General features: G+C 40.2%; 2 protein-coding genes across 2 annotated transcripts; both read right to left on the bottom strand.

The window, feature by feature from the left end:
* Window positions 1–889: 889 nt before the first annotated feature.
* Window positions 890–9454, bottom strand: cetn3.L (centrin 3 L homeolog). The gene is given in 5 exon segments (NM_001090405.1): window positions 890–1153; window positions 2334–2525; window positions 5293–5407; window positions 6911–7046; window positions 9385–9454. Coding segments are annotated over 5 exon segments (504 nt in total). The 5' UTR covers window positions 9402–9454; the 3' UTR covers window positions 890–1109.
* A 6390-nt stretch (window positions 9455–15844) lies between these two features.
* mblac2.L (metallo-beta-lactamase domain containing 2 L homeolog) lies at window positions 15845–25021 on the bottom strand. The gene is made up of 2 exons (XM_018264720.2): window positions 24023–25021; window positions 15845–16985 (listed from the first exon to the last, which is right to left on the bottom strand). Exons 1-2 carry the CDS (start codon window positions 24471–24473, stop codon window positions 16603–16605), a joined length of 834 nt encoding a protein of 277 aa, XP_018120209.1. The 5' UTR covers window positions 24474–25021; the 3' UTR covers window positions 15845–16602.
* Window positions 25022–25968: the final 947 nt, after the last annotated feature.

Genomic DNA, 25968 nt, shown 5'->3' with positions numbered 1-25968 from the left:
TAAAAAAAGCAAAAATTCTTATTAGCCGGCTCTAATCCCCAAGTCTCATGAAAAAGACAAGCACAGAACCATATATGTCTGAGCTATGTAAATGGCTGCAAAGTTAAATGTTAACTGCAGCTCATCCGATGGGAGAAGTGACCTGGGTGTGAAAACCCCGACACCTTCGGATTAATACAATAAGTTAGCCTAACTTTTAGTAACATGGAATAAAGCTTTGATTTTATCCTACCGGCTGGCTGCAGGAGTGCGTGTTTATTCTTTGCTTGTGTTTTCACCTCAAAAAAAAACCCTAACCTATGTAGTCCTCCTCCCTCCTTCCCCCCAGCCTAGCTGCCCCCCCCCCCCTGGGGAAATGCCCCTAACTTTTTAACTTACCCCTCGTGCAGAGTCACCACTTCGGAGTTCATCGCAGCCATCTTCCGGGTCTTCGTGTCGTCTTCCGCCCATTTCAGCGCATGCACAGTTGTCGCAAACCGGTAAATTGCTCCAACTGCGCATGCGCTACTTCGCCAGTCTCCATCTCAGCTTACCGAAGACCCGGAAGATGCTGCAGTGAACTCCAATGCTGTCACTCTGCACCGAGGTGTAAGTAAAAAGGGGTATTCCCCGGGGGGGCCGGGGCAGGGTTTTTTTTGGCAAAGGGTTTGTTTCTCCTTTAACGGAATGCCATATGACATAATATGATCTAAAGTATTGCTACATATCTACAGATGAAAGCCCAGAGGGCTGCATTTTTTCCATCAGTTAAAAACCCTTTAAATGTCATGGAATGAAGCATTAAAAGCGATGCAGTCTTTTTTGCCTAAGCTATTATTTCATGCAGTTTTTTTTTTTTTTTACACATTTTTTGATCCAATGATTCTATGCAAGCAAATAAACACATGAATTTCCAAAGAAACATTTAATTTTAGAACAGCATAGAAAACTATTTTACAAAAAAACTATACTCAAAATGTTGATAAATATTACAATGTAAAATCATTAGCTACAAAATACAGACACTCAATGTCTTTAATCTTGGTCCTTGGTGGAAAAAAATGAAATACATCACACTGCAGAATTCAGCATGCAGAAAACCTGGTCTCTTCCCCCTCTAAAAAAAAGTGCTAAAGATCTCCGGTCATTATGGAAAGGAATTCCTCTTGATTTACTGCATAAAATAAGAAAAGAGTTTATGTAAATGTTTGAAACGTTAAAGCAAAATTGAAACCACTTCAAAATAGTTTACAAACTAAAAGAAAAAACAAAACAAAAACTTTGTGAACTGTATTATGGCTCACTACATGGCAGCAATGCACAACTACCAGACTCACAGGAAACAACGAGACGACAAACAAAATACCCGGTTGTGAAATTTTTTCTTCTGTCACTGCTCCTGCTGGCTTACAGTATTAAACATGACTAAGGTTTTTTTTATACTAAAATCTGAATTTCTGTTATAAAAAAAAAAAAAAAAAATTACGAACATGCCTGATTTTAGCTTATTGAGGACTAATAGATGAAATGAAAAATTGCTCCTATTCTGTCAATCCTCCTGCTGGCTTACAGTATTAAACATGACTCTAAGAGGGTTATTTAATAAAATCGGAATTTATCTCTATTTTATAAAAAAAAAACACAAACAAACTCCCATGCCTGATTTTAGTTTATTTATTAATAAAAAAAATTATTTAATCGTATTGCGGAAAAACTTGATAAAATCTAGCGAAAACTCAAATCACTCCTATTTTTTAGGCTTTTTCCCCCCAAATTGTTTGAATTTTTTTGGCTTTTACCTGAATTCCTTGAATTTTTAAAGCTCTTTGCCCTGAATCGCTCAAATGTTTTATCTTTTTGTCCAAAGACCCTAAATACTTGGATTTTCAGGATAAACCCAGCGCAGACCACAAAAACTTCAAATTGAGATAGGTGCATCTCCCATTGCCTTATACAGGACCTCAACAGGTCTGAGATGGCAGATTTTCCGATTCTGGCTTTTTGCAGCTTCACTCGAAAAATTCAAATTTTTCAAGAATTTAACATTCAGATTTTAATAAATTATCCCCTACATGAGGGGTAGGACTACATGGACGTTTCCGGCGCAATCCGACGTGCTGCGACAAGTCGCATGTGACAGAAATAAGAGATAGAAATGTCAGATGATGTCGCAGCGTTGCTCCGACGCAACAAGACTGTCGGATCAACGCTGCAACATCACCCGTCATTTCTATCTCTTACCTTATTTCTGTCTCAGGTGACTTGTCGCATCGCGCTGAAAACGTCCATGTAGTCCTACCCTGATAGTCTAACCCTGCCAACTACAAGACCCTATATGCACCGACTCCACTTACTTTCTCCATCTCCATCCTTATCAAACTCCTCAATCATGGCACGCAATTCTTCATCTGCCATTGTTTCCCCGAGTTCTCTTGCAACCCGACGAAGATTTCTTAAGCTTATTTTGCCGGAGTCGTCATCGTCAAATAATTTAAAAGCTTTCAGAATTTCCTCTTGTGGATCCCGGTCAAGTATTAAGTCTGTGACTGAAACAATTTTAGGAATATATAAATAATATATGCGTACAAAATAAAGAATGGCTGTAGCAACGAGTACCTCAAAAGGGGTTCTTGTTGGTACTCATTCCTTTCCAATTCTGGCCTCTAACCATATCAAATTATTCTCTTTGAAGTTTACAGTCACAGGAGATGATGTGCATTAGACCCATTAAACACACAGAGCATTTTAATTGCCGCTATCCTCCAAATCTCATAAAAACATTCTTCCTCAGCATCATATAATTCACCGGGAGTTAATTCAGCATTGCTCGTTCTATTGGCAATGTAGTGGGCCAAAAGGGACACGACATGTCACTCAACAAGATAGGAACATGCCTGGCAGATTTCAGTAGGTAAAAGGGTAGTTCACCTTTATATAACTTTTAACATGATGTAGACAAGTCATAATCTGAGACAATTTGCAATTGTTCTTCATTTTAATATGCAGTTTTAAAAAAATATTTTATTAAGCAACTCTCCAGTTGACATTTTATCAGCAATCTGGTTGCTAGGGTTTTGAACAACAGACTGGAAGATGAATAGGTGAAGGCTTGAATTGAAAAATAATAAAAAAGCAGCAATAACAATTAAACTGTAGCTGCACAGACAATTCTTTTTCTGCTAGTCAGTAACCCCCAACATCCAGCAATATAAAATTCAAGATGGAAAGAGGCAGAAGAGTATTACTTTGCCATAAAAAATTAAGAACAACTGGAATTTGCCAAAAAATAGGAGACATTACATAACATTAGATAAATTTAACCTAAATGTGAACTAACCATTTAAAAAGCCTTATATAGATAGAACACAATGATATAAGGGACAGCCTGAGACATCCTACTGTTACTCCCATATTGGTCAAAATAGGTTTCTACTAATACTGAAAGTGAGACGAGTGTGAACATTTAATGAACATTTAATGAAACCAAGAGTAAGCCCAATGATAACAGTAAGATACTTTCATAAAATGAGTTATTTTGTCAGTGACGGGACTAGAACTGGTACAGGTATGTGATTCGTTATCCGGAAACCCGCTATCTAGGAAGCTACGAATTACGGAAGGGCAGTCTCCCATGAATTCCATTTTACCTATATTTTTAAAAACAATTTCCTTTTTCTGTGATAATAACAGTCCCTTGTATTTGATCCAAACTGAGATATAATTAATCCTAATTGAAGGTAAAATAATGTAATTGGGTTTATTTAATGTTTAAATGATTTATTTGTGGACATAATGTATGAAAAACCAAATTTCAGAAAGATCTGTTATCCAGAAAACCCCAGGTCCCGAGCATTCTGCATAACAGGCCCCATACATGTACTACAAAATGCAGCACATAAAAGGAACATTGTGGAAACTGGACATGATCCAAATCCAAGTGGATGAAAGACCTTCTGTCTATATCCATCCAAACATCTGTTAGCTCAGTCCATGCATAGTATGAAATTACAGCAATGACAAGCCCTGCGAACATATTTGAAACATTTGACACATTTATTTTTGGGCATGTGCTGTACAATCTTGTTTCTTATACATTCAAACTTGCTCTGCCTGGAAGCTGCTACTTTTAGTGACTTACAGACATTGGGTTAAATGTATCAAAGAGTGAAGTTAGAGATCACTACAGTCCGCTAGAGTGAAATTCCGCCTCTCTCCATTCATTTCTATGGGATTTTGAAAGGCGTATTTATCAAAGGATGAACTTTCACTTTTACCCATTGATAAATACTCTTTTAAAAATCCCATAGAAATGAATGGAGAGAGGCGGAATTTCACTGTAGCGAACTGTATCCATGTATAACTTCACTCTTTGATAAATATACCCCATGATGGAAAGTGTTTATACATGGCTGCTTCCTCAGAATGAACTACAGCAGGTGGTGGATAGAAGGGGACAATAGGTTAGGCGCACGCATTGAAACTTATAGCCAAGATGCTCCTTTTTTAGGATTAAAAAAAAATGCACTGGCCCTTGGAAAAAAGAACACAGCACCACAGTGCCACCTTTTACATTTCCCAGGTGACCTTCTGCAGACTTGGGGGGTTATTTATCAAAGTCCAAATTTATCTCAATATTGTCTGCTACAAACTCCAATCAAATCCACTCGTGTTTTTTACGCTTATTTATTATTACATTTTCATAAAAGTTTGATTTGCAGTAAAAAAAAAAAACAGATTTTCATGATTTTTTCATCTGATTTTCACGATTTCCAGAATTTTCACCTGAAAACTCCGAAAACTTTGGGTTATTGCACGAAACCCAGCGCACATCAAAAAGTTATTGGGACTTCTCCCATCGACTTATATGCAACCTCGACAGGTCTAAGATGCCAGATTTTCAGATTTGGACTTTTCCATCCTCGGGGTTTAATAAATTCCGAAAAATTAATGATTTTTTTTTAAAAAGTAAATAACCCCCTTAAGTCTCCTGAAGGAGAGTAATGTTTTAAAAATTCTCTACAGTGCATGTATGAGTCTAGCCTGTGCTAGCGAAGTCTGGGAAAGTGGAACGGTGGTGCTGTGCTACTTTTTCCCTCTGGGCTGGCCACAGAAAAAAAAAACGTAGCGATTGTTTTCATTGAAGGGGTGGCAATGCCCAATGAAGCTAGCTTTTCTTGTCCTTCAGAGAACAGTATTGAAAAAACAAATTGCGACCAACAAAGGCCAAATATATGTATATTCCCATAGCTGGCAAAAGTGATCCATGTTTCACCCACTGAAAAACAGTGTACACTTTTCAGTTTTCTAACTTACCAACTTCATTAAAATCATCAAATGTAATTTTGCCTGTTGTTTCACCATCATAGTCTTTAAGGATTTTTAGAACATCTGCTTTCTTCACATCAAATCCGAGAGCTCTCATGGCTACCTGTAAATAAGGAACATAATTAAGCAGCTGAAAGATATACAGAAGTCATTATCCTCTCTCTCGCTATATATATATATATATATATATATATATATATATATATATATATATATATATATATATATATATATATATCTATATATCTATATATATCTATATATATCTATATATATCTATATATATCTATATATATCTATATATATCTATATATATCTATATATATATATATATATATATATATATATATATATATCTATATATATATATATATATCTCTATCACTTTGAGTCTGGCAGCTCAGTAATTCAGGTGCAGATTCTGAACTGTTCCAATTTTGCAACATTTAGTTGATCCATTTCTCAGCAGCATCTTTGGAGTATTAGAAACTATTGTATCAATTCTAACAGCTGCCTGTAATGAAACTCAGGGATTCTGCTCAGCAGGGACAAAGATAAGAAATGTATTAACTAAATGTATCAATTTATAAAAGTTTAAAGAGTCGGTGACCCCCCCCCCTCCCAGAGCTGCTTTAGAAGGTGAAAAATTAAACTTCAATATTAGAAAAATGGTCATATAAAAAGTAGAAACTAATTGAGAAAAGTCTTTATTTCTGGTGAACAATCAAGTGAACTGAAAAAAGTGTTGGAAGGTGAACAACCCCTTTAATTAAATATATATTCATAAAGTACAACTTATGCCTGTGCACCCCAGTTTATAAATACTGTCCAAGATTCTTATTGGAACTAAGGTTTAGGGCTTTAACTGGGCCCTTATCAGTATCCATAACTACTTTGGAGTATAATGTGTTATTTAAAGGGGTGGTTCACCTTCAAGTTAACTTTAAGCATGTTATAGAATGGACTATTTTACGCAACTTTTCAATTGGTCTTCATTATTTTTTGTTATACTTTTTGAATGAATTGCCTTCTCCTGACTCTCTCAAGCTTTCACATGGGAGTCACTGACCCCATTTAAACAACAAATTCTCTGTAAGGCTACACATTTATTGTTATTGCTCATGTTTCTATTTAGGCCTCTCCTGTTAATATTCCACTCTCCCATTTAAATCAATGCACAGTTGCTAGAATTATTTAGATCCTAGCAACCAGATGGCTGAAATTGCAAACTGGAGTTGCTGAATAAAAAGCGAAATAATCAGAATATCAGTCTCTACATCATACTAAAAGTTAATGTATAGGTAAACAATTGCTAATTCTTCACAAACAATAAAGTGCTGATATTTCAGGATGGTGTAGCGCCAAGGCATAGAAAAGAAAATACTACCACTGTCAGGCATTAGGTGGACTTTTCTTTATTTTTGTGTAAAATCCTCTCATGTAAGAAAAAAACTTTTTTTTTCAAGATGTTAGTTCGAGTGCAGAAAAAAAATCAAGTGAGTTCAGGAAAGCGGTTGGTTTTTCTGCAGTCAAAAGACCCAACCACAGACAGGTATGCTTAATAAATATGCCCCCAAGGAGACGTCTAAATCTTGGAAAAAGTTACCTTTAATTCATGATAATCTATGGCTTTATCTTTATCGGTATCGAATAATTCAAATGCATCTTTGATTTCTTGTTTTTGTTCTTCTGTCAATTCTCTTCTTTTCTTTCGTTTCATTTTGTCAACTGCTACATCAGTCCTGCGAAAGAAGTGAGTTACTAACATGAAATGTACAAAGCACATACTATTGAACTGTATTTTCCTGTAACAATGGCCTGGTGGCAGTTGCACTGTTTAACCCTTTGTATACGGTGTTCTTTTGCTCTTCCTACACTGCCTGTTGCCATTAAACACATGGTGTGCTAGTATCTACGGAATAACATTTATGGCTACACGGATGTTGGAAGTTTCCTAGAATACACGTTTCTAAAACATTAAAGGCTGCTGTTGCGAATGCTATTTGAGTGAGGGTCAGTTTGTGGTTCTCCAATTATTACAAAGCTAGAACTGAGGATTCCAGAATGCTGGAAAGCAAGTGTTTTGTTCTAATATGGGACACAACTGTTACACAATGTGTTTAATTTCAAGGCTCTACATATCTATATTAGAGATGCATCAAATCCAGGATTCGGTTCGGGATTCGGCTGAATCCTTCTGCCCAGCCAGACCAAATTAGGGGCAGGGAGGGAAATTGCATGACTTTTTGTCACAAAACAAGGACGTAAAAAAAAAAAATTGCATATGCTAATTCGGATTCGGTTTGGTATTCGGCCTAATCTTTTGCGAAAGATTCGGGGGGGTGTCCCTAATCTATAATAAATACCTAGAGTAGCAGTTTTTAAGAATTATTTGGTCCAAGCACCAAACTGAAGCTCAGTATTTGGCAAGGCCCCCTCTTACCTAATAAGATAACATACATCTGAAAACACTACTGTATTACTTCTAAAAATATATAGGTGTTTTACAGTATAATCATTGCAGGATCATCTATACCACTGTATGCGGTCATTGGCCCACTTATTATGCATGAATGTTCACACAAAGGGGCTTATTTATCATGCTGTGTAAAGCCATTACTGGTGATGTTGCCCATAGCAACCAATCAGCAATTAGATTAACAGTCACCTACAATTTTACACAGCATCAGAAATAGGCCCCTATGTGTAATGCTTCTAACCAGCCTGTGTATTCAATGGCAAGTCAAGATCAAGCAGCAAAGTTTTAAAGGGGTTGTTCACCTCTGAGTTAAATTCTAGTATGATGTATGTCTAGTATGATTTAGCTTTTTATTCATCCGCTCTTTGCAGTTTCAGCAGTCTGGTTGCTAGGGGCCAAATGAATTAAGAGACTGGAATATGAATAGCAGAGGGCCTGAATAGAAAGATAAAAAATAGCAATAATGATACATTTGTAGCCTTACAGAGCATTTGTTATCAGATGGGGTCAGTGACCCCAGGTCCGCTCCTGCCATAAGGCAAGATGAGAACCTTGCCTCAGGCTGCAACGAGCAACCAGTTACAAGGGGCGGCAAAAAAAACGCCTCTTGTAACTTTAAGAGCCAAATTCCCGGGTTTTAAACTGGGAATTCAGCTCCGTTAGTGCAGAGAGCACTATTGCACTAGCGATGCTGCTCCCCTTTGACCTGCTCCCACACTGATTTTTAAGAGCGGAGCAGGAGAGGTGGGAGTGGCATATGAGGCAACAGCCCCAAAATCGCCCGAGTGACCCCCATTTGAAAGCTGGAAAGAGTGAGAAGAAAGCAAATAATAAAAACTATATAAAAAAAAAAAAAAAGAAGACAATTGAAAAGTTGCTTAGAACTGGCCATTCTAGATTCGGGGAGATTTAGTCGCCTGGCGTTAAATCGCCTCTTCTTTGGGGCGATTAATCTTACAGAAATGCCTCCCCTGCAGCGATTTTCATTCTGGCACTCGGAATGATTCGTTTTCCAAAGTTGCCTCGATAGGGCAGAGACACGTGGCAATTCAGGGAGATTAGTCGCCCAGCGACAAATCTTCTCTTCATAGGGCGACTTATCTTCCCGAACTGCCTCCCCACCGGCGGGATGTAACTTGGAGCGCTTCGTTTTGCAAAGTCGCCCGAAGTTTCCTCGTGAGGCAACTTCGGAAAACGAAGCGCACAGAGTGCCAGAGATTTACATTCCAGCCGGCGGGAGGCAGTTCAGGGAGATTAGACGCCGGAAGAAGAGGAGATTAAGCTGCAGCTGTAAGATTCCACTAATTCAACATCACTACCCACAGCAGCAGCAGCAACTGGGTTTTCAGGTCACGTACATGAGCAATACCCTCATCTTACAAATCAGGGAACGTGACAAAGGATATACTCTAATGTTTCACTTCTATTTTCAGTTTATTAATCAGGGGGGGTCCAAGGTGCTGCCCTCCAGCTGTTGTCCAACAGCAACTACCCCCATCTCCATGTGGCGCTGAGAGTTGTAGTATAACAAAAGCTGGAGGTACTGCGCCTGGCAGCCACCTCCCTTTGTCCATAAGCTTCTCTGCTTCCCGAGCACCCACCTCACAGCCAGGCTCATCTCTCCGTTACAGCCGCACAGCGCTGCCCCGCACCTAGTCCCTTGGTCAGCCCAGGCCACCGTCCCACTTCCTACGCGCCACCTCGTAAACAACGGGCAGCGCCACCGATTGGCTACCGTTACAACTTCTCCCCTAGCAACAGGGTCAGCCCGGCACTAACAGCACCTTGCGATTGGAGAGCAGTGAGGCGCTTGGAGGAGGTGCCGGAAAATGAGATGGTTACTAGGCAGTGACGTAGCAAGGCGCTTCTCGTGTGACTTGAGGCGGGAAGCTTAAAATAATGTAAAGTACGAGTAAAAGGAAACTAACGATGTCAGCTGGGAAATATAATAGTAACCCTTTTTCTCCAAACAGCAACCCTGTATAAACTCATGCTTTCTACACTACTCGGTATGGATCAGTTACACTCACTCCAAAATAGCTTCCATTTGTTCTATTTTCATTTGTGCAGTGACCTCAACAGCCTGATGCTGATTGGCTTGGTGCCAGGGTTACCAGGTCTAATTTCCAAAACCAGCCAAAGTCGGCTACAAAACCAGCCCAAAACTAGCCAAGAGTCACTTCAAAAGTAGCCCAAAAATAGCACATGTGCAGTGGAAAAAAAAGTCTAAAAAAATAAATGAATATATGTGAATTTTTCACTGTTTCACAAATTTTTCCATGAAGCAAAATGGGACAGATTTGCCAGTCACAAGGGATGTAACTACAGGGGGCGGCAGAAGGTATAGGTGGGGCCACCATCAGAAATCACAGGTCCCCTTATGACAAAATTTCCTGGGCCCCCTGGGCTGCGCCCACCATAAGCCCCACCCCACAGGTCCACCCCCTACCACACACTAAAAAAAAACAACAAAAAAAAACATTGGTGGCTAGGGTCCCCACATGTTAATAAAAAAATAAAAAACATTTGTGGTCAGGGCCCCCCATAAAAAAAACATTTGTGGTCAGGGCCCCCCATTAAAAAATATTGGTGGCTAGGACCCCACACGGTAAAAAAAAAATTGGTGTCAATGGCCCCACCACGTTATAAAAACATTGGTGCCCAGGGCCCCCCCCCACACACACACACAACAGGGACCGCAAAGGGGGCCCTGCCATGTTGCACTTACTTCATTAGTGTGGCCCACCTGCTGTAAGTGAGCTGCCAACTTCAGAAGGATGGAGGGGAGCACAGGTGGCTGCATCTTCTTCCAGTGACAGTATTTTCTTCCCTTATTGGTCACAGAATTCCAAGTTTCGGTAAAGCTGCATGGTGATTGGATGAGCTGGAGGGGACGTTCAAACCTCAGATATCCAATCCCTGAGCAGCTCAACTGGGACTTAAACCCTGTGACCAATAAGGGAAAGGAATGGACAAAAGATACCTTCCACTGTGCTCCCACCCTGCCTTCCCAAAGTCGGCAGCTCTCAGAAAGCAGGGGGCTTCAATTCAAGTCCCCGCAACCTATACACAAAAGTATGTATCCTAGTCAGGTCTTATCAATCAGCCTCCCTATGAATATGGATGTCTCTAATAGACAATATAGTTATTTTCAGAGTTTTGCTTTAATTAACATGTATAATCCTATAAATGATTGGATGTACATAGAAATTATATTCAGATGATATAGTGCAGTTTAATTGTATTAGCACATACAGTAAAAGGGGTTCACGTACATGAAAAAAGTAAATGCACACGTTGTATAACAAAGCCACGTCATTGTTTGCATCTGTATAAAATACATTCAGAAATCCATTCTCTGGTATATTCAGTTAGCCTATGGAAACAAGCAGGAGTAAGCTCTTTAACCACACACATTGTTTTTAATAAAATCAGAGCATCCTTTAGATACATCTTAAAATTGCACACTTCATTATATAAAGAATATATATATTTTATTAATAATAATAATAGGTTTTAATAAGATATCTTGATGGCAGAGATCTGTTACTATGCAATATAACAACGACGAGCACTTTATTATGGGAAAGAAAGCACAGTGTCAGGATTGTTTTAACTGCCCTTTGTGGCAGAAAATAATATGAGTTGTAAGCTTTCAATAATATATATATATATATATTTTTACATTTTGAAATGAACTGTTGCAGAAGGCAAGGGCCACACTGGCTACTTAAAAGTCTACCTAATGTAGCTTTCTCTAGTACCCTGTATCCTTACAGACCAGTATGACAGCCCCTATGACATCACAGCTAAGGGAAAATTGTGAGTTAGGTTAAAAAAAGCCACATGTCCATCAAGATCAACCTTTTATATCTATAAATATCTGAAACAACTGTAATTTGCCAAAGAGGGGTACAAATTCCTTCCTGACTCCAAGATTGCAATCAGACCAATCCCTAGATCATTTTTATTTTATTTAAAGGGGTTGTTCACCTTTGATATACCTTTTAGTACGATGTAGAGAGTACTCTGAGACAATTTGCAATTTGTTTTCATTTTTTATCATTGAAGTTTTTTTGAGTTATTTAGCTTTTTATTCAGCAGCTCTTTAGTTTGCATCTAAACCAATCTGGTAACTAGGGTCCAAATTACCCTAGCAACCATGCATTGATTTGAATAAGAGACTGGAATATGAACAGGAGAGAGCTTGAATAGAAGGATCAGTAATAAAAAGTTGCAATAACAATACATTTGTTGCCTTACTGATCATTTGTTTTTTTACAAGGGAGTCAGCGACTCAGAAGAAAAAGGCAAATAAATATAAAAAATAAATAATAAAAACTAATTTAAAAGTTGCTTAGAATTGGCAGTTCTAGAACATAATAAAAGTTACCTTAAAGGCGAACCACCCCTTTAATTTTTTTTTGAGGTTAAAGAGAACAACCCCAGTTCTACTCAACTATATATCCCTATATGAATTCACTGCCTACATGGACAATAACATTTTAGCAACCATCACAACACTGTAAGAGGAACATCAAGGCCTCCAGTCTAATCAAATACTGCTGTCATTAAAACCTATGCAGAACATTAGCATGTCTGTAGAAATAAGTCAATCTTCACAAACATACAAGACATTCGCAGAATATGGTCTCTAAAATCTAAATCCTCCTTTAGGCGTTGGAAGCATCTCTCGCTACAGAATCTGGAGAGCAGATGGTTTCTATCATTGGGAGTTTACTTAATCGCATAATTTGGAACACTAAAATATATATTAATAAAAATATAATGAAAAAGTTGACTTCAACTTTAAGTACAGTGTATGAGGGCCGTTCCATCTCCATAGCTGCATGAATGCTCTCTCCATCACAGTGGTGTTTCATAACCGTGCACTCATGTAGCGCTATAGGATGGTTGAAATGAGGACAAGCATATACATACAGGTATGGGACCCGTTAACCAGAAACCAGTTATCCAGAAAGCTCCGAATTACAGAAAGCCAGTCTCCCATAGACTCAATTTTATTCAAATAATCCAACTTTTAAAAATTGATTTACCTTTTCACTGTAATAATAAAACAGTAGCTTGTACTTGATCCCAACTATGATATAATTAATCCTTATTGAAAGCAAAGCCATCTTATTGGGTTTATTTAATATTAAGCATTCTGGATAACAGGTCCCATACCTGTATATAAATAAGAAGTCTGGGAATTCCCAGTTTATCTGTGCCTACTCATAGCATTTTGTTTGTATGATAAAACAGGAATATATTTACCTGTTGAACATTCTTTGCAGCCCCTCCCCCTTATAAATTCTGAATTCACTGAGCCATGGCCAGAAGGCGTATTGGTTCAAAGGCACCCATGCCACGAGCACCCTTCTCAACCTACTAAGTCATAATTATTTCAAAAACTTGCCATTTTGTTGCTGCTTTAAATATCGTGTGCCATAAAAATATTGCCCTTATCCTTTTCTTAGAGCACACCACTGCTGGCCTTTTGGCATGAAAAGTAGCCCAATAAAAGTAAAGGTACCGTCTTGCCATTTCCCCTTCATAATGGTTCTGTAACTTTAGTTCCAAACCTGAATATGTATTCTTATCTAGCCCCGGAGCAAGATGCCATCACAAGGCAACTTAAACAGACAGCACAGCACCAAAACTGCAGGGGCCTCTGCAGAGCCCCACATCCCCCCTAAGGGGGCTGCCGCCAACCACCCTTCCCTGAGCAAGCATAAATTAGAGGGAGATCAGTGGCGTGGGGCTTGGTTCTGGGCCTGCAGGGCCCACTGGGTTTTTTCCCCGGTGTCCCACCAGCTCAGTCGGACCCTGGGAGAAGATCTGACTAGTTTAGGTGCACTAGTTGTCTGTATGCGGGAGAACCTACAACAGTCCCATGCACTTAGAAGGCACATGGACTACTGTCCTTAGGTGTCTTAGGGCCATCTCATACTAGTGTATGAAGTAGAGTCCTGGGCAGAACCAATTTTTTACACCCGGATCCAACCAGATCCCGCATATTTACCCACTTTGATCTGCTACCCGGACCGGCAACTGCCTTATCTGCCGACCACCATCAAACAGGAAGTGATGGTGCTGCAAACCGGAAGTGACATCGTCAAAAATGGGCAGGGACAGAAACATGTTTTGTAAAACTATAAAAGTAGTAAAATATAGACAATATTACATAAGATAAGAAATTGGGATGAGACTGGCAACCCGACCCGCACCTGAAAATCCTCCTCTGATTCCGCAGGGTGCCTGCTTTTTTTTGCATGTAACCCGCAGGTACCCGACCCACTGCAGGACTCTAGTATGAAGCATTTATTTCTGTAGGTTATACATCCACAATACAAATATAGACTTGTTCCAATATAAAGTAAGTTATACATCTGCATAACACAATAAAGCCATGTGAACATTGAATAAAACCGAAAGATTATACTTTTCTCTCATAGGTCAGGAAGAACAATTGTCACTTCCACTACTGGCAACCACTCTTCCTTGACTTCATAACGAATCATATAGTAGATTATATACTGCACTGCAAGGACCACAGTATTAATTCATAACAGTAGTTAATTGATACAATGAAACAAGTAGTTCATCACTAGCTATAGATGTCTTGAAATTATTTGGAAGATTAAGTTTAGTTTAGTTCACTGCAGCTCCAGCTAATTCAATTTAATCAAAGAAACAGGAACCCACCTTTATTTCCAAACCTGAAGCACTAAATTCTCACCACTAAATTTTTTAGCCTTTGCTAAGAACAAAAAGATAAGAGCCATTTTGCATGTTTTTCTTTATATAGTGCCAAAATATACTGTAGTGCTTTGGAAAGATTGTAAATCAGTCCCTGCCCCAGTGGAGCTTACACTCTAATAGGGATGCACCGAATCCAGGAATCAGGTTTTGCATTCGGCCAGGATTCCATTTTTTAGCAGGATTCGGCCGAATCCTTGTGCCTGGCCGAACCAAATCTGTATCCTCAATCCTTCTTTTTCCCTCCCCCTCACTGATTTGCATATGCAATTAGGGTTCAGATTCGGTTCGGTATTCGCCCAAATTTTTCACAAAGGATTCGGGGGTTCTGCCAAATCCAAAATAGTGGATTCGGTGAATCCCTACAATCTAAGGTCTCATTCGTATTTACATTCATCTGAAAACCCATGTGACCACAGGGCGAACAGTCAAACATCTTGCAGATAGTGCCCCGGCCCTCTGCTTAATAAATAATAAATATATATCCTTCATTTTTAAATATATACTGTATATGCATGTGTATATAATATATATATATATATCCAAAAAAGATATTGCTGCACTCTGGAAACTTGCTTCAAACAGGTGTTTTAATTTTTATCAACATTTCAGCTGCCTTTGTCAAGATGATACAATCCAATAATAACAATGAATAAATAGACTGTAAAGAGTATGGGGCAGATTTATCATGGGTCGAATTGCAAATTTGAATGAGTTTTTTTTTTAAGGTCAAAACTGTCAAATTTGACTAGGGAGTTATTCGAATTCAATTGGAGTTTTTTAAAGAATTTAAATTGGAATTTCGAGATTTATCATACTCTGGCCCTTTAAGAACTCGAATTTGACTATTCGCCACCTAAAACCTGCCCAATTGCTGTTTAAGTCAATGGGAGAGGTCCAGGGATCAATTTTGAGCTGTTTGCAGCCTTCCTGCCGTTCGAGTTTTTTTTTTTGGAGAAAAGAAACTCAAATGCAGTTTTTTTAAAATTCGTATTGAATTAGATTTGAGTTTTCGGGCCAATTCTATTCATCCGAGTTTTAAAAATTAGATTTTATGAATACATTTAGATTAGTCGAATTTCAAGTTCATGGGAGTTTTAAATAAACTCACTTGAATTCGAAATTCAACCCTTGATGACAAATATTCATTAAGACTAGGGATGCACCGAATTCAGGATTTGGTTCGGGATTCAGCCTTTTCAGCAGGCTTCTGCCCGGCCGAACCAAACCCGAATTTGCATATGCAAATTAGGGATGGGGAGGGAGATCGTGTGACTTTTTGTCACAAAACAAGGAAGTAAAAAATGTTTTCCCTTTCCCACCCCTAATTTGCATATGCAAATTCCGGTTCAGTAGAACCATCGCAAAGGATTCAGGGGTTCGGCCGAATCCAAAATAGTGGATTCGGTGCATCCCTAATTAAGTCCCCTAGGGAATACTGTATTGAGTTTCTGGATCCAGCAGGTTTCCCACTAGAGTATCATACAAGAATGGTGTATTGTGTATATACCCATGAATCTGAAAGTGTGGCCCATAGCCTTTTTATCTTCAGTGCGTCTATTTATTCATTTATTATTGGATTGTATCATTTTGACAAAGGTTAATATGAAATAAAATACACTTGTTTGAAGCAAGTCCCCAGAGTGCAACAATAATTTTTTGGCTACAATAAATAATTATTCTGCACATTGTCTCCCTTTTTGAAGTGTTTGCAGAGTTAATTTTGTACTGTTGTGATAATATAATATATATATATATATATATACACACACACACACATATATATATATATATACACACACACACACACACACACACACACACACACTCATACAAATAAACACACTGCATTTCAATAAGTGCTTATCCAGTCTGCATGCGTACCCAAGTCATATGTCTGCAAAGCACTCAGTCACCAAAAATACATTTCACTGTGGTAAATAGTGCAGAGAATAATATGTTCTGAATGTCTGTTAGATTGTTTGGTTTGATAAACAGAATTTTTGCATAGCAAACACTTATTTTCAGTTCTTTCCTGACATTAGTTTGTGACCGATCTAAGTTCTCCTTGAGTTAGTTACACGCAGGGCCAAACTTGCAAAAGATCTCACTGCACATGTTGAAACTTTATGGCAAACACCAGCATTTGATATATAGTTGGAGGCCAAGCGATGAAGCCTTTCAGCCCCGAATGTGTTAAAATGCCCAGGCAGCACCTTCTCTACAAGGCCTCTGTCCACTAATTCTTTCAGCCGCTCACACGATTGGACATATTCAGGGATACTGCTGTAAGGAAGCCAGTCGATCATTGATCCATCATATGCAACATCCCCACTGAAAAGGATTTTCCGGTCTCTGTCGTGCAAGCAAATACTTCCTCGAGAGTGGCCGGGCATATGTAACACAGTGAGCTGTCTGTCTCCCAGGCTGATTATATCACCTGCAAAAAACAAATAATCATATCATGATAAGGCTGTTAGACTTACTGCAAACACCTACAGCAGTCATGACTTCCTCTGAAGTTCTGCATCTAGATGATTAAGGCATTGTAACTGTGACAGATAAGAGAGTAGTAATACTGTATGATAGGAGTATCTAAACATATCATTAACTGGAAGTGTTCATTGGTCAATAGTGTTTTATTTAAATAAATTGACTCCATAAAAATGACTTAATTTGCGTTGCCTGTGGGTCAGGGCACACAGGCAGATTCGGGGGGAGATTAGTCAACCGGTGACAAATCTCCTCTTCTTCAGGGTGACTTATCTCCCCAGATCTGCCTTCCCGCCGGCTAAAATGTAAATCGTTTTCCGAAGTCGCCCCAAATTGCCTCACAAGGAAACTTCAGGCGACTTGGGAAAAAGAATCGCTCCGAGTACGATTTTCGTTTTACCCGGCAGGAAGGCAGTTCGGGGAGATTAGTCGCCCTGACGAAGAGGAGATTTGTCGCCGGGCAACTAATCTCCCCAAATCTGCCTGTGTGCCCTGACCCTAATACACAAAGCTCTGGAGTACATGGGTTGGGTAAAGCTAGCATGGATTGTCATTTCAGTAGCTACATTCTCTATTGCCCTCCTCACACTCGTGGCAGTAAGATACTGGATTTCAGCTCATCCGGTCTATTTATATTGTATTAATATGTTCAGTCTGACAACACTTGTGGCACTTGTACCCTAGAAACCATGCGTTGATTTTAATAAGAGACTGAAATATGAATAGGAGAGGCCTGAATAGAAAGAAGAATAATACAAAGTAGCAATAACAATAAATTTGTAGCCTTACAGAGCATTTGTTTTTAGATGGGGTCAGTTTTTGAAATCCGGAAAGAATCCGTAGAAAAAGGCAAATTATTGAAAAACTGTAACAAAAATAATGAAGACCAATTGAAAAGATGCTTAGAATTTGCCATTCTATAACATACTAAAAGTTAACTTAAAGGTGAACCACCCTTTTAATAGCAGGATGTAAGCTCACTTGTGCAGGGCTGCTTTAACTTTTGTATTAGTTAACAGCAGCCCTTAGCTAACCATAAGCATTTGAATGAAGTTGGGAGCCCAGTTATGTGGGTGGAGTGCTCAGTGTACTCTTTAAATGCTGACCAGGGAATTCAAGGACCTATAGTTAGGTGCCTGTATAAGTAATGTTATATAGCTGTACAGGTAGGGGACCTGTTATCCAGAATGCTTGGGACCTGGGGTTTTCTGGATAATGTGTTTTTTAGGGATGCACCGAATCCAGGATTCGGCCTTTTTCAGCAGGATTCAGATTCGACCGAATCCTTCTTCCAGGCCGAACCGAATCTGAATCATAATTTGCATATGCAAATTAGTGACGGGGAGGGATTTCACGTGAATTTTTGTCACAAAACAAGGAAGTATAAAATGTTTTCCCCTTCCCACCCCTAATTTGCATATGCAAATTTAGATTCAGATTCAGTTTGGCATTCGGCCGAATCTTTCGCAAAGGATTCAGGGGTTTGGCCAAATCCAAAATAGTGGATTCTGTACATCCCTAGTGTTTTCTCCATACCTCAAGTCTACTAAAAAATCACTTAATTAACCCCAATAGGCTTGCTTTGCCTCCAATAAGGATTAAGCATATTTTAGCTGGAATCAAGTACAAGGTACCGTTTTATTATTACAGATAAATAAGAGTTAAGCTGTAGAAGGACAGCAAGTAAAAATGCACTTGTGTAGGCAGTGATTAAGTGGCAATACATTTATATAACTAAATACATGTTTCAAGCTGTGCGTCATCTGCAGTCACGCTATTAAATATATGCACTTGCTGCCTACGCAAGAGTATTTTTACATTCTTCCGGCAGTTACGTATTAGTACCAGATTTGTGTGGGTATCACACCAGGTGCTTTTGAATGTTCAACTATTAAAGTGATCCAGACACATTCATATCAATACCAGAATATGGGTCAGTATCACTTTGAAAGGATTCCTGGTTTATGATTTTTTTTTTATTTTAAGAATGCTCCTCTAACCCTATAAGGGGAATGCACTGCTCCCAGCCCAGTATGACCAACAGAATGGTCTCTCAATGTACTGAACCCCTCTCAACCCCCTGTTAAAAAAAACTTTGCTTTGCCCAAAAATATTTTTTTTGCAAAATGACAAAGTAACTTCCTAATAAATATTGATGTAAATATAAATTATTATTATTTGTAAATGGAATTGCAAGTGGAAGCAGAATTTATTTATCCCCTTCAGTTCTCTGGTTCTGACTCCTAAAGTTGGAGCAGTCTTTGAGTTTTTGACAACTGTGTATGCACTGAAACTGAAGGAAATTGCCGAAGCGCCAGAAGAAGAACCGAAGATTACCGAAGAGAAGAAGATGGCACCCATGAACTCCAGATGCCCTGAATCTGCACCGAGGGGTAAGTAAAGAGTTAGGGGCATTTATCAGGGGTAACAGCTAGGCTTGGGGGAAGCAGGGTCAATGTAGGGTAGGGGGTTAGGGTTTTTTTAATTAAGGGTTTAGTTCTCCTTTAATAATCAAGCTTCTTTTACATTGTTGCAAGAGTCAGACACTGCATTGTGATAAATAGAAGGGGACAGGGAGTGTTTCCAATAACAATTCTAAACCATTAAACATTTCAATATACATGTATGGGATCCGTTTTCTGGAAACCTGTTATCTAGAAAGCTCCAAATTACGGAAAGGCTCTCCAATAGACTCAATTTTATCCAAATAATCCAGATTTTCTTTCTCTGTAATAATAAAACAGTACCTTGTACTTGATCCAAACGAAGATATAATTAATCCTTATTGGGAGCAAAACCAGTTCATTTGGTTTATATAATGTTTACAAGATGTACTAGTAGATTTAAGGTATTTTCCAAATTATGGAAAGATCCTTTATCTGGAAAACCCCAGGTCCCAAGCATTCTGGATAACAGGTCCAATACCTGTATTTTCTTTTATTGGGCAAAAATTGGTGAACTTTCCCTTTGTGCTCTGTAGGAGTAAAAAGTGGTGGTTCACCTTTGGGTTGGCTTTTGGTGTGTTATGGAGTGCCTAGTTCTGAGCGATTTTTTGGTTGGTAAACACGTCTGACTTTATATTAAATTCTGCTTCAATTAAAACTGACCTATGCCAAGATGCACCTGATTCCCACTGGCCTGTACAACTGGACCTTCACTCTCAATATTCTGTTAGGCAATGTAACTCTTTATTTGTGTATAGTGGTATTTTTAGAACAATGTAACACAGCTGGTGTGTTTTTTACCTATTTCACTTGCATGAACTTCAGTTTTGGGCTCACTCCACTTTTCTTGGACAAGGTGCTAAGTGCAAAAACAGGTCCTACATCACCCATTACTAGTAGCATGATCATGGGAAATGCACAATTGTAATGGACTCTTTGCTCTGCAATAGTGAATAAAGTACCCCCTATTGTAAAATATAAGGATACAGTTCCATGACCATATAAAAACACAAGGCCGAAGGCTTTTATACAGTTCATGGAACTCCTAAATTACTTCTAATATCCTCATATTTTCCAACAAGGGGTACTCGATTTATAATAATACACAAGTTTTAGTGAGCCATGTGACAAAAATGACATCACTACTCACCGTTTATAACTGATGACGTTTATAAAGATATCATTTACAAGATATTCATGGCTTTGTGTATTTATAAGGATATATGCTGTTGGTTACTAGTGACACTTATAAACTCAGCTTTTTTTTTTAATTATTCAATCAATGCCAACACTTGCTTTAAACACTTTTACATTTTACTGCACTAACAACTGACAGAAAGCTGTGGGAAAAAGTGTATGAAATGGGCATCACTGGCACCAGTTCATCACCAGAATAATATCGGGTAAATCCATCAATGATTAAAAGATCCTGTTGCAGAAAAGTGCATCATGTAATGTAAGCGAAGTGCTTAGTGATCCTCTGGTGTATCGTCTGCTAATGTCTCATTGTATGAAAGCTTCCTGGAAAATGTGCTGATCACTGCATCAAAACAGAATACAAGTCATAATATGATAAGTAGAGTCTTACATACTGCATTTTAGGTGTGTCTGCCCAATCACACCCAGCTGTGTTCATGATCCCATTCAATTTCTTCTTACAATATAAAAGTGTGGTTTTAATCCAATACAAATTGGATTCTAAATGAATTTTTGGGTGGTAAAGGGGATTGCCTGACATATTTTGTATACCCTTAGGGTAGGACTACATGGACGTTTTCGGTGGGATCCGACAAAATGCCTGCGACAGAAATAGGGCAAGAGATAGAATGAAGTTGCATCGTTGATCTGACACGGCACGACTGTCGGATGCAGACGCAGCATCTACATCCGACAGTGGTGTTGTGTCGGAACAACACTTCGACTTCATCCGACATTTCTATCTCTTGCCTTATTTCTGTCGCATGCGACTTGTCGCAGCGTGTCGGATTGCACTGGAAACGTCCATGTAGTCCTACCCTTTAGCTGGCCATAGATGCAAAGATCCGATTCGGAATCGTGTGTGGAGTGTCCCGAGATCTGTCGTGCCATGCAGATGGGTCACTCTGTCGATCGGACAGGTTAGAAAATTTCTGTTGGCTGCCAATAATATCTATGCGTGTATTGCCAATCTGACGATCTTCAGTGGGAGAATTGCCGGCTGAAGCAGAGAGCTGTAGTTGAAGTGCAGTGAATGAGAGGAGGGCTGGGTTAGGTGCAAGTCTTTAGGGGGCGCCGCACTTGCATCCCTGTCGGGTCCCCTGTCTCTCCCCGTCCCCTATTGTTCCCCCCGACCCTACCTGCAGCCCCGTGTGATAGTTAGAAAATAAAAATGGAGAATACCATGACTGAGCTTGTGCTCTTTTATAGAAGGGATGGTGGTGGGATCCCCTCTGCCATCCATCCTGCCCTCTAACAAACCCCCTCACTAGGCCTCCGGTAGAAGACACGCGTCCCGGTACGCAGAGAAAGTCTCCCCGGTGCCAGTCAGATGAGAAGACGTCAGCAGGGAGATGGAGCGGCCGGTAACTTGTCATGTTTAACATCGCCTTATCTGTTCTTTTTTAACTGAAGGTTAGTGGCAGGTCGGGAGATGGGGACGTCTGATTGTTCGATGATTCGAACGATCGGATCTTTGTGTCTATGGCCAGCTTTAGATACAGGATAACACTACACTTCTTAGTGGATTGCTGTAACTGCCAATCAAATCCTCCAAATCTTTTAGAGCTAAAGGTGCAGACAAGCTTCCAGTATCAGGATCATATGATGCCTCTTTGAGTTCCAAAAAATTAAGACTTTTACCTTACAACTGAAGGTAAGAATGCTAGTTCATTTGGACAAAAAGCGAGCAAGACAAAATACAAAATCCCAAACTACTTTTTTTACACTGCTTGCACTTCCGGCTCTTTCACTACAACCTATCGAACTGGCAAAGGCCTGATAAACCCTTCATCAGCACAGGAAAATTACTTCTCTAGTTCTTCCAAGTTGCAAATTTATTTAAGTGACAATCCAATAAAATTAATCCTCTGTTGATCCCTATAAAAACGTATTACAGCTAATTTGTTTTATGCCCTTGACATCACTCACACAGACCTTAGGTGCATTATTGATGGCTCTGAAGTTGATATAGAACTGCACCTCCTGTTATGACCTGCATGCTGAAAACTGTAGTCCTGGAACAGCTGGAGAGCTAAGGGATTCAGATCCATGTCCGCAGACACTGACATTTTTACTGTCAGTAAATGCTGGAGGACTGAACGCTGGAGATCCCAAGTGTATTGTATTTCTCGCTGAACATCATTCATGTTGATTTCAATGTAGACAGTGGCAAGGATAACTGGGCAGCATCATATATTCTATATTAAACCTTATTCTGGGGCTTAAGCTAAACATGAGAATTGTATTAAATAACAATTATGCATCACACTCCATGTACATGTCAAATATCATTACTGCAAATATGGGGCCCTATTACTCTACAACATCCAGGCCTATCACCCCTGCACTGCAGGGCAAAATTAAGTATTGCCAATTGCTTACTGGCCATAGGAAAATATGCAGATAGTCATATGTACACCTATTCCGCTTCCTACCAAGACAGCTTTAGCTCTTATTTTAGGGCAGTAAGGTAAATAAAATACTTGCTTACATAATAAAGGAATGCAGGGTCGGACTGGGACGGCGGGACACTGGGAAAAAACCCGGTGGGCCCAGGGCTCTTGTGGGCCACGCTGTAATGCCGCGACCTCCCTTTGTAGGGTGGTCCCCGTAAAAAAATTGGGCGCATATTAAGCGTCGTGCACAAGCCGGGTGCCACGGGTCGGAAAGGCAGGGGAGGCCAGAGGGGGCCCTGGACCGGTAGCCCTGGTGGGCCCCGGAGTCCGACCCTGAAGGGATGGACACACTACAAGAACTTATAGAGGGGATAGAAGTTGGGGTGACGAGTCTGGGTTTCACTCTTTCTTGGGCCCTCAATGAACACATACTGTACATCTCTTTTTGTGGAAAGAACTTTGGCTGTGCAACAGTTATCCTTAGCAATGGAGGGGATGGGGTAAAATACCTCTTACACGGTTCCATGGCACTTACTGAAAAACAGAGACCTCTGGGGCACTCCTGCCTAACTATAAAGCCCCATTGCATCTAGTGTAGCCATTAAACTAAACAGGGCTCTGCAGCTTTGGGTACAACACCACCGTGTTTGCAAAAGGGTTTCCTTCTCCTTTAATTGCATAGAACCATTTGTACAGGTAATCAGAGCTCCTGGTAGGCTGTGTGTATCCAATTGCCAATCACAGCCCATATGTGGCTTCCCTAGGAAATGTTTGCATGAATTTCTCTGCATGTAAATGTGGCTGAAGGCAGGGGACAAAGGTTGGGAGGCCTGTGCTAGATCAGTGACACTATATAAAGCTATGTACAAGTACATGTCAGACGGTGAGAGCTGCAGTTGAACAACAGATAAAGCTCAGTGGATTAGTATCAGTACAAATGCGATTACCGTCTTCCAGGACGTGAGTGGGTTTCACAGACTGAACCTTGTACTGACTGGCGCTCCAGCCCGGGCTCGGGGCTTTCACCACCTCACTGTCCGACAGCCACGTCACTGTCTCGAAGTTATCTCCCCGGGTCAGGGCCTCGGCCTCCTGCCTGTGCACCGCTACTTGGCCGAACTGGTGCAGCCCTCCCGCGTGATCGAAGTGGACGTGAGTTGCCACCGCCATCAGAGGCCTCCGCCCCGACCCCCCATCGTGCCCGTGAGGGAGCAGCCCGGAAGCGCACAGGTAGTCCGGCAGGCTCCGCAGCCCCAGCCCCGTATCAATTACCAGGTCCTGGTGGGAGCCACGAACTAACCAGATGTTGGCTCGGTTTCCCGATTCATAGTACCGCTCCTGGATCCAGAAAACGCCGTCCCCCAGGGCCTTATGCGCGTACCAATCCAAGGCGGTCATGACTCCCGCACAGCCGGAGAGCAGCTTTTCTCTAGCCGCTGCCTGTTGCTGGGGGGACTCTCTGTCACGCACTCAGCACCTTGGGCAGCGCCCACACAACTGCCAAGAGCCTCTGGCTTCACAAACATTCCTAGCCAATAAGACTCAAGAGCGTTTGACGCGTCACAGTGCTGACGTCCAATTAGAATGAGGAAAAGGAAGCGCCCCGTTTATCTGCCAATCACTGCGCCGCCACTCTAAGAGGAAAACAAGCATGTCTAAGTTTCTGAGGGGGAAACAAGCGTGTCGCGCCTGATCTCTTACAGCTGTTTTGGAATCACATTTACCCCTATGTGGGGGTATCAAATCATAAGGTAGTGCCCAGCGCAACAATTCTTGAGACTTGTGAGCGATTCTGCACCCCTGGCACTGTGGTTGTTGAGAGAAACCAGACCAGACTCATCCAAACACTCATATTCAAAGGGAAGCAGTGAATTCAGCTGTCAGGTGTTGAGCAACTGCCGTCTGCCAGTAAAGTGCCTTCAGCTTTAGGTGAACTGTCCTTGCTCTGATCTCATTGTGAGTGGGGTTTAAAGGGGTGGTTCATGTTTTAAAGGGAAACTGTCATGGGAAAAAAACATTTTTCAAAATGAATCAGTTAATAGTGCTGCTCCAGCAGAATTCTGCACTGAAATCAATTTCACAAAAGAGCAAACAGATTTTTTTATATTCAATTTTGAAATCTGACATGGGGCTAGACATATTATCAATTTCCCAGCTGCCCCAAGTCATGTGACTTGTGCTCTGATAAACTTCAATCACTCTTTAATGCAAGTTGGAGTGATATCACCCCCTCCCTTTCCCCCCCAGCAGCCAAACAAAAGAACAATGGGAAGGTAACCAGATAACAGCTCCCTAACACAAGATAACAGCTGCCTGGTAGATCTAAGAACAACACTCAATAGTAAAAACCCATGTCCCACTGAGACTCCTTCAGTTACATTGAGAAGGAAGAACAGCAGCCTGCCAGAAAGCATTTCTCTCCTAAAGTGCAGGCACAAGTCACATGACCAGGGGCAGCTGGGAAATTGACAAAATGTCTAGCCCCATATCAGATTTAAAAATTGAACATAAAAAAATCTGTTTGCTCTTTTGAGAAATGGATTTCAGTGCAGAACTGGAGTAGCACTATTAACTGATATGTTTTGGAAAAAAACGTGTTTTCTGATGACAGGATCCCTTTAAGTTAACTTTTAGTATGTTATAAAAAGCCATCTTCTTCTTTTCGGTAATCTTCGGGTTTTCTTCCTGCGCTTTGGAAATTTAAGTGAGTTTCGGCGTGTGCGCAGTTGTTAATAAACCCGAAGTCTGCTCCAACTGCCCATGTGCAGATACGGCGCTTACTTCATGAAGATTGCTGAAGAGAAGAAGATGACACCCGTGTACTCCGATACACTGAATCTGCAACGAGGGGGGAAGTAAAGAGTTAGGGGCATTTACCGAGGGTAACACCTAG

The sequence above is a fragment of the Xenopus laevis genome, chromosome 1L (assembly GCF_017654675.1).
Source record: "Xenopus laevis strain J_2021 chromosome 1L, Xenopus_laevis_v10.1, whole genome shotgun sequence".
Classification (NCBI taxonomy): domain Eukaryota; kingdom Metazoa; phylum Chordata; class Amphibia; order Anura; family Pipidae; genus Xenopus; species Xenopus laevis.
The sequence above is the reverse complement of the archived record's forward strand: the minus strand, read 5'-3'. Positions and strand labels throughout refer to the sequence as shown.

Excerpts from the sequence above, each read along its gene's own strand:
- mblac2.L (XM_018264720.2), bottom strand. The coding sequence starts at position 24,473 with ATGACCGCCTTGGATTGGTACGCGCATAAGGCCCTGGGGGACGGCGTT. Across the intron at positions 16,986-24,022 it reads CACTCACGTCCTGGAAGACG|GTGATATAATCAGCCTGGGA; the intron begins GTAATCGCATTT and ends TGTTTTTTGCAG.